Consider the following 12,987-nt stretch of genomic DNA (forward strand, 5'->3'; position numbering starts at 1 on the left):
GGCAGGAGAATTGCCTGAACCTGGGAGGCAGAGGTTGCGGTGAGCCGAGATCGCGCCATTGCACTCCAGCCTGGGTAACAAGAGCGAAACTCCGACTCAAAAACAAAACAAAACAAAACAGAATTCTGGGCCAGGCGTGGTGGCTTATGCCTGTAATACCAGCAGTTTGGGAGACTGAGGTGGGAGGATCGCTTGAGCCCAGGAGTTTGAGACCAGCCTGGGCAACACAGCAAGACCTATCTCTGGATATAATAAATATATAAATAAATAAGTAAGTAAAATACAGAATTCTGACCCAGACGATGGCTCAGCCCTTTGGGAGGCCAAAGTGGGAGAATAGTTGAGCTCAGGAGCTCAAGACCAGCCTGGACAAGGTGAAACCACGTCTCTACAAAAAATTCGAAAACGTAGCCAGGTGTGGTGGTAGTGTGCTACTGTAGTCCCAGCTATGCAGGAGGATGAAGTGGGAGGATTGCTTGAGCCTAGGAGGTCGAGGCTGCAGTAAGCCGAGATCGTGCCACTGCACTCCAGCCTGGGTGACAGAGCTAGACCTTGTCTCAAAAAAAAATAAATACAATACCATACAATACAATACAGAATTCTGGATGGTGGTGGCCCCTTGAGTTATGCAGTGGGTACACGGGTGTTTATAGCATTAATTTAAAGGTTATAAATATACATGAATTTTAAGAAAAGGATCCATGCAAGATTCAATGATAATTTTATCTCATTAACCAAAGATTTTGATTAATCCATTCTGCCACCTGAAGTCTGCCTCCCCCGCCTCCTAACAAAAGTAAACACTTTTCTAATCAGGGCCAGCCACTGGAGAAACAGAAATGAGTGGGCGGGGTGCTAACTCTATTTTCACTTTTCTCTTCCTGTTTCTTCAGAGCCTGGGAAACAAGTCAGAATTTCCAATCTTTTCCAATTCCCACATGATTTCCTAATTTAAGACGAATTCAGAGAAAAAATAAAGTCTTTCTCCATCTGGAGAAGACTCCGCCCCCTGCAGTGGAGCATCCTCCTTCGGGGAGGAGGCGTGGGGTGGGGGTTCGCCAGCCCCAGCCCCCACACGGACGCGGCTTGGTCTTGGGGGTGATACCCGCACTGTGGGGGTCACATGACAGAATTAGTAGTCAGCCCTAGCTGGAGATCCAGGGCAAACGCAGACGTGGGCGGGGGCGTCTTGACTCTGCTGCTTCAAGTGTCCCCTGGGGGTCCCGGACCTTCTGAGACAAGCGCCAAACTGCGGAGACGAAGCTCCGGGGTTTATCCCCGGGCTCCTCCTGCTCCCACAGTCGCTGAGGGCCGGCAATTCGGCTGCATCGTAAGCTGACGCTTTAGAGTGAGAAGGACGAGCCCTCGGCCGGCTCGCCGGCGGGAGGGCCTCGGTCGTCGCATCCGGGCTGCAGGCTCTGCAGAGCTAGTCGATACACTGTCAGGCGAGGAGGCCCGGCCGCTCCCCTTCCCCAACGCCGCATCTAGATTGGGGTGGCTAGGACATTTTAACGTGCTTCTGAGACAGTCACCACCAAAAGGCGCCTTTAGCGATCAGGAAACCCGCGTAAAGTTCAACCACCCGGCCTTTGCGGGCGCAGAAGGCCAAGCCTGGCCTTTCCCTGCGCGGGGCGGGTGGCCGCAGCCCAGCAGCCGTGGCTTAGCTGTAGACCCAGCCCAGAGTGACATCACCAAACTCCGCCGATTGGCGGGAGGGGGCCCCGAAATCCCCTAAAAATAAAGTGAGTAATCGACGGGCACGCCCTCCAGGTGGGGCCGGGACTCGGAAACTAGCAGAGCAGCCGGCAGCCCCAGTCTCTTCGTCCCTGGCGAGGCGCGCACTTGGCCCCGGCCCCCGGCGGCGGCTGTGCGCGCCGCCTCTGCGTCCTCCGCGCGGCGCGCACTTGCTCTCGGCCCCTGCGCTGGGCCGCGGCCGTATAGCGCGCAGGCGCAGCCGGATTCCTGGCAGTGACGCGACCGCGGGCGCGCGCGGCGCATTTCCGCCTCTGGCGAATGGCTAGGCTGTAGCGCCCGCCGCGGGCCCAGCTGCGACCCCGGCCCCGCCCCCGGGACCCCGGCCATGGACGGTGAGGTCGCCCTCTGACCCCGCGGGGTGGCTGCGCCGGGGCCGCCGGGGCTGTGGCGGGAGCCCCCGCGCCGCTTTCCACCCCTTCCTGCGCCGATGGGCGCTGCGCAGGGAGCGGCCTGCCTGCTGGATGGTGGCTCGGGGCGGGGCAAGCGGGGAGGGGTCTGACTCAGTTTCCCCTCTGGGTGGAGGGGAGGGCCTTAACTCAGTATCCTCCCTGGGTGGGGGAGCGGAGGGAGCCTTGACTCAGTTTCCCCCCTCACTGTCCATGGGGGCAGCTCTGGCTTCGTTTCCCTGTTAGGGAAGAACGCATCTGATTCAGTTTCCTCTCTGGACGGAGGTGGGGCGTGCCCTCCCCCAGTTTTCCTTATGAAAGTACAACAGGCCCTGATTCAGTTGTCCTCGGGAGCGGAAGGATTCCTTACCCCGTTTTCTTTCAAGAAGCAGGTGTTTCTGGTTCCTTCCCCCAACCCTTTAGTTTCACCGCCGGTTCTAGGGAACGGGTCCCTGACTCTGTTCCCCTGGGAGGGAGCCTGGCTTCTCTTCTCCGTGGGGAGCAGATTCCCCCTGGTGAGGTTGGGCAGTGGGTGTGTGCTGACCCTGATCTCCCTCACCTTTCAGAACTGTTCCCCCTCATCTTCCCGGCAGGTAAGTGGCCTCCGCGGTGGGTGGTCGGGGAAGTGCTCCCTGGGGTAGGGCAGCGGCGGCAGCCACCTAATGGATCTGCGGTGTCCCCTGGCAGAGCCAGCCCAGGCCTCTGGCCCCTATGTGGAGATCATCGAGCAGCCCAAGCAGCGGGGCATGCGCTTCCGCTACAAGTGTGAGGGGCGCTCCGCGGGCAGCATCCCAGGCGAGAGGAGCACAGATACCACCAAGACGCACCCCACCATCAAGGTCAGCACTGCACCGGGGAGTGCGGGGTAGGGACTCTGAACCCCAGCCCTCTGTGTTTGGGAGTCAGGTTTGGATGTCTGGGCTTCTTTGTACTTTGGACAGATCAATGGCTACACAGGGCCAGGGACAGTACGCATCTCCCTGGTCACCAAGGACCCTCCTCACCGGCCTCACCCCCATGAGCTTGTAGGAAAAGACTGCCGGGATGGCTTCTATGAGGCTGAGCTCTGCCCGGACCGCTGCATCCACAGGTGAGCTCCCTGCAGTCTAGGAGGCCCAGCCTGAAGGGACAGGAGGCGGGCTGTGAAGTAGACGCTACAGTGTTACTCCTTTCTGGACACAGGACAGAATTCCTCACTGCTTGCTCTGACTCAGTTCTGCAAGTAAACTCCCTTTGTTTAGAAATTATCATTTGTACTCTACTCTAGCAGACAGGAGCTCTAGGGAATAGGGATGGGTCCCTAATCACTTCTGAATCCCTGACCCCTGTAGCTGGAAGGACAAGTCCCTCAGAGTCACGTCTCTTGTTTGAGAAAGAAAACCATTGAACCAATACTCTCCCCTGGAGTTGACATTACAGTTGACAGAGACAGGCTATAAAAAAAATATACAGGCCAGGCACAGTGGCTCATGCCTATAATCCTAGCACTTTGGGAGACCAAGGTAGGAAGATCTCTTGAGCTTAGGAGTTCGAGACTAGCTAAGGCAACATAATGAGACCTTATCTCTACAAAAAATAAATTAGCTAGGTATAGTGTCATGTTCCTATAGTCCCAGCTACTTGGGAGGCTGAGGTGGGAGGATCACCTGAGCCAAGGAGGTCATTGCTGCAGCAAGCTGTGAGCACGCCACAGCACTGAAGTCTGAGTGACAGAGCGACACCCAAGTAAATAGCTGGGCATGGTGGCTCATGCCTGTAATCCCAACACTTTGGGAGGTTGAGGCCGGTGGATCATCTGAGATCAGGAGTTCGAGACCAGCCTGACCAACATGGTGAAACCCTGGCTCTACTAAATACAAAAGCTTAGCCAGGTGTGGTGGTGCACACCTGTAATCCCAGCTACTTGGGAAGCTGAGGCAGGAGACTGGCTTGAACCTGGGAGGCAGAGGTTGCAGTGAGCCAAAATGGAGCCATTGCACTCCAGCCTGGGCAACAGAGTGAGACTCTGTCTAAAAACACATAAATAAATAAAATATAAATAAATATACAGATAAGTAAACAAGGTACTGTCAGAGTAATAATTTCAGTGCTGAAAATAAAACAAGGTCATAGGATGAAAGGATAACCTGGGGTCGGGGAGTGAGGGGAGCTAGTGTGATGAGTTTAGATTGGGAGGTCAGGGAAGGCCTCCCTCAGCTACGACTTGAATGGTGAGAAGGAGGAGAGAAGTAGGAAAAAGAACATTCCAAGTGCAAGGACCTTGAAGTGGGAATGAGTGTCCTGTGTTAGAGAAGGGAAAGGAAGCCCCTGTGGTTGTAAGCAGGCAGCCTGCAGGGAGGCTGGCAGGGGCGGGGGCGGGGGCACAGAGGTGCTTGTCAACGGAGGGGAGGGACAGGGTTCATTGCAGCATAGTCAGAAGCCACTGGAGGGGGTTAGGTATGGAGCGACGATCTGGGGGTGGGCAGGGGAGGAAGGAGCAGGCTGGGCAAGGCAGGAAGGTCCCAGCTCTGCAAGAGACAGATGAGTGGGGGTGTTCAGTTTCCAGAACCTGGGAATCCAGTGTGTGAAGAAGCGAGATCTGGAGCAGGCTATCAATCAGCGCATCCAGACCAACAACAACCCCTTCCAAGGTAAGGGTGAACCTGCCTGCCGCACCCCTACCCTCTGTCACCGTCCCCAGCCCGCCTTTCCCGCATCTCTCCCTCATTGGCCAAGACACAATAAAGATGGAATCTTGCTGCCCTTTCAGTACTCTCCCACTTTACCATTGGGAAACTGAGGCCCAGGAGAGGACATGACATTCAGGGTTACAGTGGAGGCAGTGCTGGCTTCTGCCTTCTCTAGGACTTGTGTTGCACACACGCACCAACATCCCTTCCAGCGCACAGCTCCCTGTCCCCACTGATAGCACCTATAACCCCCCTTCCCTTGCTCTCCTGATCACCTGTTTTCCTGGCAGTTCCCATAGAAGAGCAGCGTGGGGACTATGACCTGAACGCTGTGCGGCTCTGCTTCCAGGTGACAGTGCGGGATCCATCAGGCAGGCCCCTCCGCCTGCCGCCTGTCCTCTCTCATCCCATCTTTGACAACCGTGAGTGGCCTGGGAGCCACAGGAAGGGGAGAGGGGTGGGTCTGGATAAGGAGGAATGGGGTTGGGTTGAGTGTGGCCTGCAAGAGGTACTCTGGCTTCATTCAATCATCTTGCATATCCGTCCTCTTTTCTGTGCCCAGCTCTTTGTTGGCTGGGGAGAGAGGGCAAAGAAGACCCAGAGCTGTCCTTCAGGTATAGCTCCAGCCTGGAGTGAGTCTGATGGGAAATGGATATTTTCAGTATCATGTGATGAGAAGGTGGTGTGCCCACAACTGCGATAATGACTGTAGGAAATGAACTCCCAGGAACAAGATAGTGTTCGAGAATGATGATTCAGTGATGGAAACCCACAGATGAACTGGGCTGACTGATCAGCTGCAGTCTTTAATTAAGTAACCAGCAGGATGAATGGAAATAATACAGTTCTGGAGCCCCAAGGATGGGAAACTAGGATAACTGGGGGTCAGGAGGGAGGGGCTCATTGCCAAGGTGGGTATGGACTGGCCTTAAAGATTACTTGGGTCAGGGGGAGAAAGAGTATGACCAGATTGGCGCCCACTGGATTATAAGCTCCGGGAGAGCAGAGAGGTTAGGTTTTGTACATGGTTGAATTCTCCTTGCTTAGATCAGTGTTGAGCACACAGTAGGCAAATACTGGCTGAATTGGTTGGGGTGTGGAGCCAGTAAGAAGGTCTGATTTTGGCTGCAAAAATGTAGGAGGCAAGCTCTGGGCAACCTTGACTCTGGGCTGGGCAGAGAAGTTGCATCTCCTGCAGGCCACCCCAGGGACCTCTGGTGGCTCAGGTCCGCCTTCCTTGTTCCCTCCGCCTCAGGTGCTCCTAACACTGCCGAGCTCAAGATCTGCCGAGTGAACCGAAACTCTGGCAGCTGCCTCGGTGGGGATGAGATCTTCCTGCTGTGTGACAAGGTGCAGAAAGGTACACATCAGGAGGCAGGGTGGGCTCTTGGGAGCAAGGAGTGAAGCTGAGTAGAGATGGGGAGTGTCAGGAAACTGGCTTTGGATACTTCCTCCTGTGCCTGGGGCCTCAGGTGGGCCTCGGGGCAATGTATCTCAAGAGACAAGTATCAGAAGTTGAGGGGGGGACTGTAGAGGGCGTGACATACTGACCACACTGCCACCCCATCTCCTGCAGAGGACATTGAGGTGTATTTCACGGGGCCAGGCTGGGAGGCCCGAGGCTCCTTTTCGCAAGCTGATGTGCACCGCCAAGTGGCCATTGTGTTCCGGACCCCTCCCTACGCAGACCCCAGCCTGCAGGCTCCCGTGCGTGTGTCCATGCAGCTGCGGCGGCCTTCCGACCGGGAGCTCAGCGAGCCCATGGAATTCCAGTACCTGCCAGATACAGGTACACAGCTGAGGTGGCAGCAGCAGGGCAGCTGGGCTGTGTCTCATGAGAGAGGCCAAGACTGCTTGTCTGGGGTTGTAGTTGAGAGCCGGAAGCCGGAGTCAGAGCTTGGGATTTATATGGTAATTGGAATCCATTTCTTGCCTCATTTAATAATAATGTTACCTCAGACATTGAACTAGTACTACACATCTGCCCCTATTCCAGGATTACCTGATTTTAATCTCATGAGCCTTTTGAGGTAGGAGATGGTGTCCAACTTGCCTGGCTTCACGTGGCTAGTGAGTAGCAGAGTCAGCGTTGGGACCCAGGCCATCTGGTTTCAAGGGTCCTTTCACCACACTGATTGTCTTGTCACTGCCATACAGCCCAGCCACATTTTGGTTGAGGTTTGAGTACCCACTTGGTACCAGGGCCTGTGCCAGGTATTGTGAATACAAAAAATGAATAAGACATACTCCCTGCTTTCAGAATCTTAGTCACTTGAGGAAGACAAATGTGCAAAACAGATCTATAAGTCACAGAATGACATGTGAAATGGAGGTATGCGCAGAGAGCCATGGGAGCACAGTGGCCTCCGGGGAGCTGGAGACCGCTGCATGGAGGAGCTGGCATTGAAGCTGCAGAAAGACGCAGAAGTGCATTCTCCAGGCACATGACCCAGCACCTGGAAGGGAAGGGCTGGCTGTTGGCAACTGCACAGCCTGTTCAGGGGCATCTTTGTGATTTGAGCTGATGTTGAGCAGTAGCAGGCCCAGAGAGAGGAGGGCCTGGTTAAGCTGAAGGCCTCATCCAGGGTTTCAACCTGAAGGCAGTGGGGAGCCATCGAAGGTTTCTAAGCAGAGAGGTGACGGGAGCAGATTTGGAAGTGGACTCAGGAGGCCACTTGTAGAGGATCAGAGATGGAGAGACTCAAAGCAGGGAGGCCATTCTGGAAGATGTCAACTGTAGTCCAGGAAGAGAAGATGTCTCGTGAACCAAGATCACATTTCCACCACTGCCGTCAGTTACCCTTCAGCTGTTTTGTGTCATTTCTTTTTTTTGAGACAGATTCACTCTTGTCACCCCAGGCTGGAGTGAAATGGCACCATCTCGGCTCACTGCAGCCTCTGCTTCCTGGGTTCAAGCGATTGTCCTGCCTCAGCCTCCCTAGTAGCTGGAATTACAGGCGTGCGCCACCACGCCTGGTTAGATTTTGTATTTTTAGTAGAGACAGGGTTTCACCATGTTGTGCAGGCTGGTCTCAAACTCCTGACCTCAGGTGATCTGCCCACCTTGGTCTCCCAAAGTGCTGGGATTACAGGCGTGAGCCACTGTACCCAGCCTGTTTTGCATCTTATGGCCCAAACTCAGTCTCACCTCAGGACCTATGTCTAGCTGTTGCCTCTGCTTGGAATGCCTGGCCCGAGGTTTTCTGTTGCCGTTTTTCTGGTTTTTGAGATGGAGTTTAGCTCTTGTCGCCCAGGCTGGAGTGCAGTGGCATGATCTTGGCTCACTGTAACCTCCACCTCCAGTGTTCAAGTAACTCTCCTGCCTCAGCCTCCGAGTGGCTGGCACTACAGGCATGCACCACCACGCCCGGCTAATTTTGTATTTTTAGTAGAGATGGGGTTTCTCCATGTTGGTCAGGCTGGTCTCAAACTCCCAATCTAAGGGAATCTGCCCGCCTTGGCCTCCCAAAGTGCTAGGATTACTGGTGTGAACCACTACGCCCAGCCCTGACCCAAGGTTTTCATGCAAGTGGCTCATGCCAATCCTTCCCTGACCACCTCTAAATTAGACTGTCCTCACCTCACTCTGGTATTGTTATATCACCGTGTCTTCCCTGGAGCACCATCACTTGAGATTTTCTGGTTTGTATACATGGTTGTGTCCCTATCACTTTCACTAGGATGCCAACTTTTTGGGAGCAGACACCTTCTGTGCTTACTCATGGCCACATCCCCAGTGTCTAGAAGGGAGGCTGGCACATAGTTAGTGGTGGGGAGTAAGAAAAGAAGATAGTCATTCCAAGGTTTCTAGCTTTGGTGACAGGGTAGATGGATGGTCAGGGAATATAGGAGAAAGAACCCAGTTTTTGAGAAATGATGAAGTTGTCTTTGAATTAATGGAATTGAGGTGCTTTGGTGCTACTGAAGTACCAGGGTACTTAGAAAAACAGTTCTGAGGCCGGGCATGGTAGCCAGCACTTTGGGAGGCCGAGAAGGGTGGATCATGAGGTCAGGAGTTCAAGATCAGCCTGGCCAAGATGGTGAAACCCCATCTCTACTAAAAATACAAAAATTAGCCAGGCATGGTGGCACACACCTGTAATCCCAGCTACTTAGGAGGCTGAGCCAGACAACTGCTTAAACCTGGGAGGCGTAGGTTGCAGTGGGCCAAGATTGCGCCACTGCAGTCAGCCTGGGCAATAAAGCGAGACTCCGTCTCAAAAAACAAGAGAAAAACAGTTCAGAAAGCTCCAACTAAATTATCATACCATTAGAGATAAGAATAAGAGTCTCTGCTGAAGTCATAAGTTGTGCCTCAACTGCCTCAGAATGCCAAGAAATTGTCTCCAGGCCTGGCTGGAGGCTGGCAGTAAGCCACAACATGAGCAATGCAGGAAGGCATGAGCAATGCAGGAAGCATGAGCTGGAAGCTGGTACCCCCCAGGGCTCCTCTTTCCCCAGAGCATGGCCCCTCTGCTTGGCCTCACCATGTGGCCTTAGAGGGGCAGATTCAGCCAAGAGGCCTTTTCCAAAAGCTGTGGGATTCTCAACTGCTGAGTGTCACACATCCCTTCTCACTGTCAGAGAAGGTTGGGAGAACGGGTCTTGGGAAAGCCCGGCTCCTTGCCTTCCTGGGGGGCCTTTGAGAGCACTGGGGGCCCACCTGAAGTGAGTATGCCCCCTTCTCCCCCTTACTTTCCCAGATGATCGCCACCGGATTGAGGAGAAACGCAAAAGGACATATGAGACCTTCAAGAGTATCATGAAGAAGAGTCCTTTCAGTGGTGAGAGGGGACCGGGAAGGCCAGAGAGGAAGGCAGGGGACAGGGAGGGGACACCCCAGGGCTGAGAACTGACCCAGCCCTTGCCCTACAGGACCTACCGACCCCCGGCCTCCACCCCGGCGCATTGCTGTGCCTTCGCGCAGCTCAGCTTCCATCCCCAAGCCAGGTAAGGATTTCCTTTTGTCCCACTGGAGCGACAGGTTCAGCTCTGTTCAGCCCTGTTCAGCCCATGGCTGAAATGCTTTCTGGAAGGGAGATGAGCAGAGGAACTGACCTGAGCAGCAGATGCCTGAAGGCAGCTCTCCTTTGGGCCTATGTTTCTCAGGGGGTGGGGTCTGGTGACCTCCATCAGAGTCACTTGAGAAGCAGTAGAGATGCAGATTCCTGGGCCCCATTACAGACCTACTGAATCAGTGGCTTTGGGAGGATGCTAATGCACACTGAAGCCTGGGAACCACGGTGCCACTTAAATCCTATATTGGATATCTTGGGATTCAGAAGTTAAAAATGCAGAATCTCTGCTCTCATCTCTCAGTTGAATTAGTGGGAAAAATCACCTCTAAATTAGCAAGATGTATATGCTGGTGTGGGGCTCAAAAAAGACTGACAAACTGTCCACTTAAAGCCGATACTCACTTGGTGCTCCATGGGCTTGTTGCCTCTTGGGACTTAGTTTTTCAGCTGTAAACTGAGGAGACCAGCTTATCTCTCAAAGTGTCCCTTCCTCTAAAAGGCTGGGAGAGCTTCATGGGCTTGAATAGTCAGGGAGGACTCCAGGATGGAGGCGTGACTAGGACTGGACCCTACAGGCGGGGTCAGATTGGGTAAGAGAAAGGAGGTAGGGTGTTGGCAGTGACTCCCTAGAAAGATTGAGCCTAAGCACCATCAAGAGGGGCTGGAGTATAGAGGACGGGTTGGATCTCTGGGGCTTTCTCTGACCCTTGCCTTTCTGTCTCTCTCCTCCAGCCCCTCAGCCCTATCCCTTTACGTCGTCCCTGAGCACCATCAACTATGACGAGTTTCCCACCATGGTGTTTCCTTCTGAGCAGATAAACCAGGCCTCAGCCTTGGCCCCAGCCCCTCCCCAAGTCCTGCCTCAGGCTCCAGCCCCTGCCCCTGCCCCACCCATGGTATCGGCTCTGGCCCAGGCCCCAGCCCCTGTCCCAGTCCTAGCCCCAGGCCCTCCTCAGGCTATGGCCCCACTTGCTCCCAAGCCCACGCAGGCTGGGGAAGGAACACTGTCAGAGGCCCTGCTGCAGCTGCAGTTTGATGATGAAGACCTGGGGGCCTTGCTTGGCAACAGCACAGACCCAGCTGTGTTCACAGACCTGGCATCCGTCGACAACTCGGAGTTTCAGCAGCTTATGAACCAGAGCCTACCTGTGGCCCCACACACAACTGAGCCCATGCTGATGGAGTACCCGGAGTCTATAACTCGCCTAGTGACAGGGGCCCAGAGGCCCCCTGACCCAGCTCCTGCTCCACTGGGGGCCCCAGGGCTCCCTAACGGCCTCCTTTCAGGGGATGAAGACTTCTCCTCCATTGCGGACATGGACTTCTCAGCCCTGCTGAGTCAGATCAGCTCCTAAGGGGGTGACGCCTGCCCTTCCCAGAGCACTGTGTTGCAGGGGATTGAAGCCCTCCCAAAGCACTTACGGATTCTGGTGGGGTATGCTCCAACTGCCCGCAACTTTAGTGATGTCTTCCTTGGAGGTAGGGGAGGCACATTTTATCTTATTGGCAATGTCTGTATCTCTCTCTCTCTTTGGAGGTGCTTAAGCAGAAGCATTAACTTCTCTGGAAAGTGGGGAGCTGGGGGAACTCAAACTCTTCCCCTATCCTAATGGTCAGCTCCCTTCTCTGTAGGGATCTCTGGAGTCCCCCACCCCCATCCTCCAGCTTCTAGTACTCTCCTAGAGAGAGGAGTAGGCTGGAGTTAAGGCCTTTGAGCCCACAAAGCCTTATCAAGTGTTTTCCATCATAGATTCATTACATCATGATCAAAATAACGCCCCAGTTCCCAGTCCCTCTGTTGCACTGGCATTGTTCCTGTGCCTAACACCAGCATTTGAAAGGCTGGCCTTCCTGCCCTATAGGGGTCTCTGCCAGCTCTTTCCTTGCCCAATCGAGGCTGAGGCCGAAGGAAACAAGTGGAACAGCAATTGCTCTCTAGGATCCAGAGGGGGTTGGGTCTGGGACTTCCCCGCTCCCCCTCTTCTCAAGTGCCTTAATAGTAGGGCAAGTTGTTAAGAGAATGAGGGAGAGCAGGCTGGCAGCTCTCCAGTCAGGAGGTATAGTTTTTACCTAAGAATCAAGCACGTGGACTCTTGCTCTTTCTACTCTGAACTAATAAATCTGTTGCCAGGCTAGCTAGAGATTTGCTTTTTTTTTCAACAAACACTGAGCACACACTTTGCTAGTCACATCAGGCTGGATGCTGGTGGTAGAGAACTGGGTGAACGTGTGCACTGTCCTCTGGCAGTCTTACCCGAGTTACCGTCCAGTGGATGAAAACAGGCAGCTAAGGCAGGAGTCCTAGCACATTGAGAGCCTAGTAGGGGCCCGCTGGTTGTGGGGATGGAGCAGTTTCAGGAGTCTTCGAAGAGGCTTCATTAGCTTCAGGTGTTAGATGATGAAAGTGGATCTCGCAGAGGAACTAGCAGCGTCAGAGGTAACAGAACCATGTTGGAAAGATTTGATGGGGCCAGGAAATTTGGAATTAATTCCTTGGGTGGTCCAGGGAGTGTGTGCTTCTCTTGGGGAATGTGTGGTACCAGGTAAAGATCCACCCTGCTCTACCGATGCTTTCATACTAGGTTCTGGGAGGAACGATGAAATCAATCCACAGCCTCAGGAAGCCAAAACAAAGGTCCAGCCGCAGCCCACAGGGCTACAGCTGGACAAACTTCCGCTTTGGCCCAGCGCAAGCGCAGCAGCGAAAAGTGGTGGCCGCTTGGGCTGCCTTCTCATGTGCGCATGCGCACAAGGAGCCCTCAGCGACGGGAGGCCGCGTCGGGCGGCTGGGGGAAATCCCCGCTGAGGCAGAAGGCGTCTTGCTCTGGGCTTCGCACCGTCGCGGGACGGCGATGGCAGAGGATAGGGGGGTTATCTCAGCGGGATGCGTCCCAAAAGTCAGCGACTCTCCTGGGAACACAAGAGGCCCTGGGTGCAGGCTCCAATGGGCGGCGCCTGCGGGACAACAGGCGGACCGCGTCGAGGAATTGGAGCCTTCCCCAGGACTCCGGCTCCGTGGGCGGCCAGGGGCGGGGCCTGGAGCGAGGGCGGGCCTCGCCGCAACTCTCACGCGAGGGGGCGGACCCCAGGCTCGCAGTAGCCGGGTCAGAACCCAGGCGAAGCTGCTGGGGAGCTCCTGGGAGGCGGGGCCGGGGAGGG

General features: G+C 54.7%; 1 protein-coding gene across 3 annotated transcripts; it reads left to right on the forward strand.

Moving 5' to 3' along the window:
- The first annotated feature begins 1,662 nt into the window (after positions 1–1,662).
- On the forward strand, positions 1,663–11,967 carry RELA (RELA proto-oncogene, NF-kB subunit). 3 transcript variants are annotated; one of them, XM_017537439.2, is made up of 11 exons: positions 1,663–1,742; positions 2,708–2,734; positions 2,829–2,980; positions 3,083–3,231; positions 4,680–4,771; positions 5,101–5,232; positions 6,066–6,170; positions 6,387–6,599; positions 9,514–9,594; positions 9,686–9,760; positions 10,561–11,963. In XM_017537439.2, exons 3-11 carry the CDS (start codon positions 2,888–2,890, stop codon positions 11,181–11,183), a joined length of 1,563 nt encoding a protein of 520 aa, XP_017392928.1. In that variant the 5' UTR covers positions 1,663–1,742; positions 2,708–2,734; positions 2,829–2,887; the 3' UTR covers positions 11,184–11,963. The 3 variants fall into 3 exon arrangements, with proteins under 3 accessions (XP_017392928.1, XP_017392927.1, XP_037597522.1); XM_017537438.2 differs by lacking the exon at positions 1,663–1,742 and adding an exon at positions 1,823–2,087 and having other exon boundaries at positions 10,561–11,967; XM_037741594.1 differs by lacking the exon at positions 1,663–1,742 and adding an exon at positions 2,134–2,219 and having other exon boundaries at positions 10,561–11,967.
- The last annotated feature ends 1,020 nt before the right edge of the window (positions 11,968–12,987 follow it).

Source organism: Cebus imitator, unplaced genomic scaffold, assembly GCF_001604975.1.
Source record: "Cebus imitator isolate Cc_AM_T3 unplaced genomic scaffold, Cebus_imitator-1.0 Scaffold102, whole genome shotgun sequence".
NCBI lineage: Eukaryota > Metazoa > Chordata > Mammalia > Primates > Cebidae > Cebus > Cebus imitator.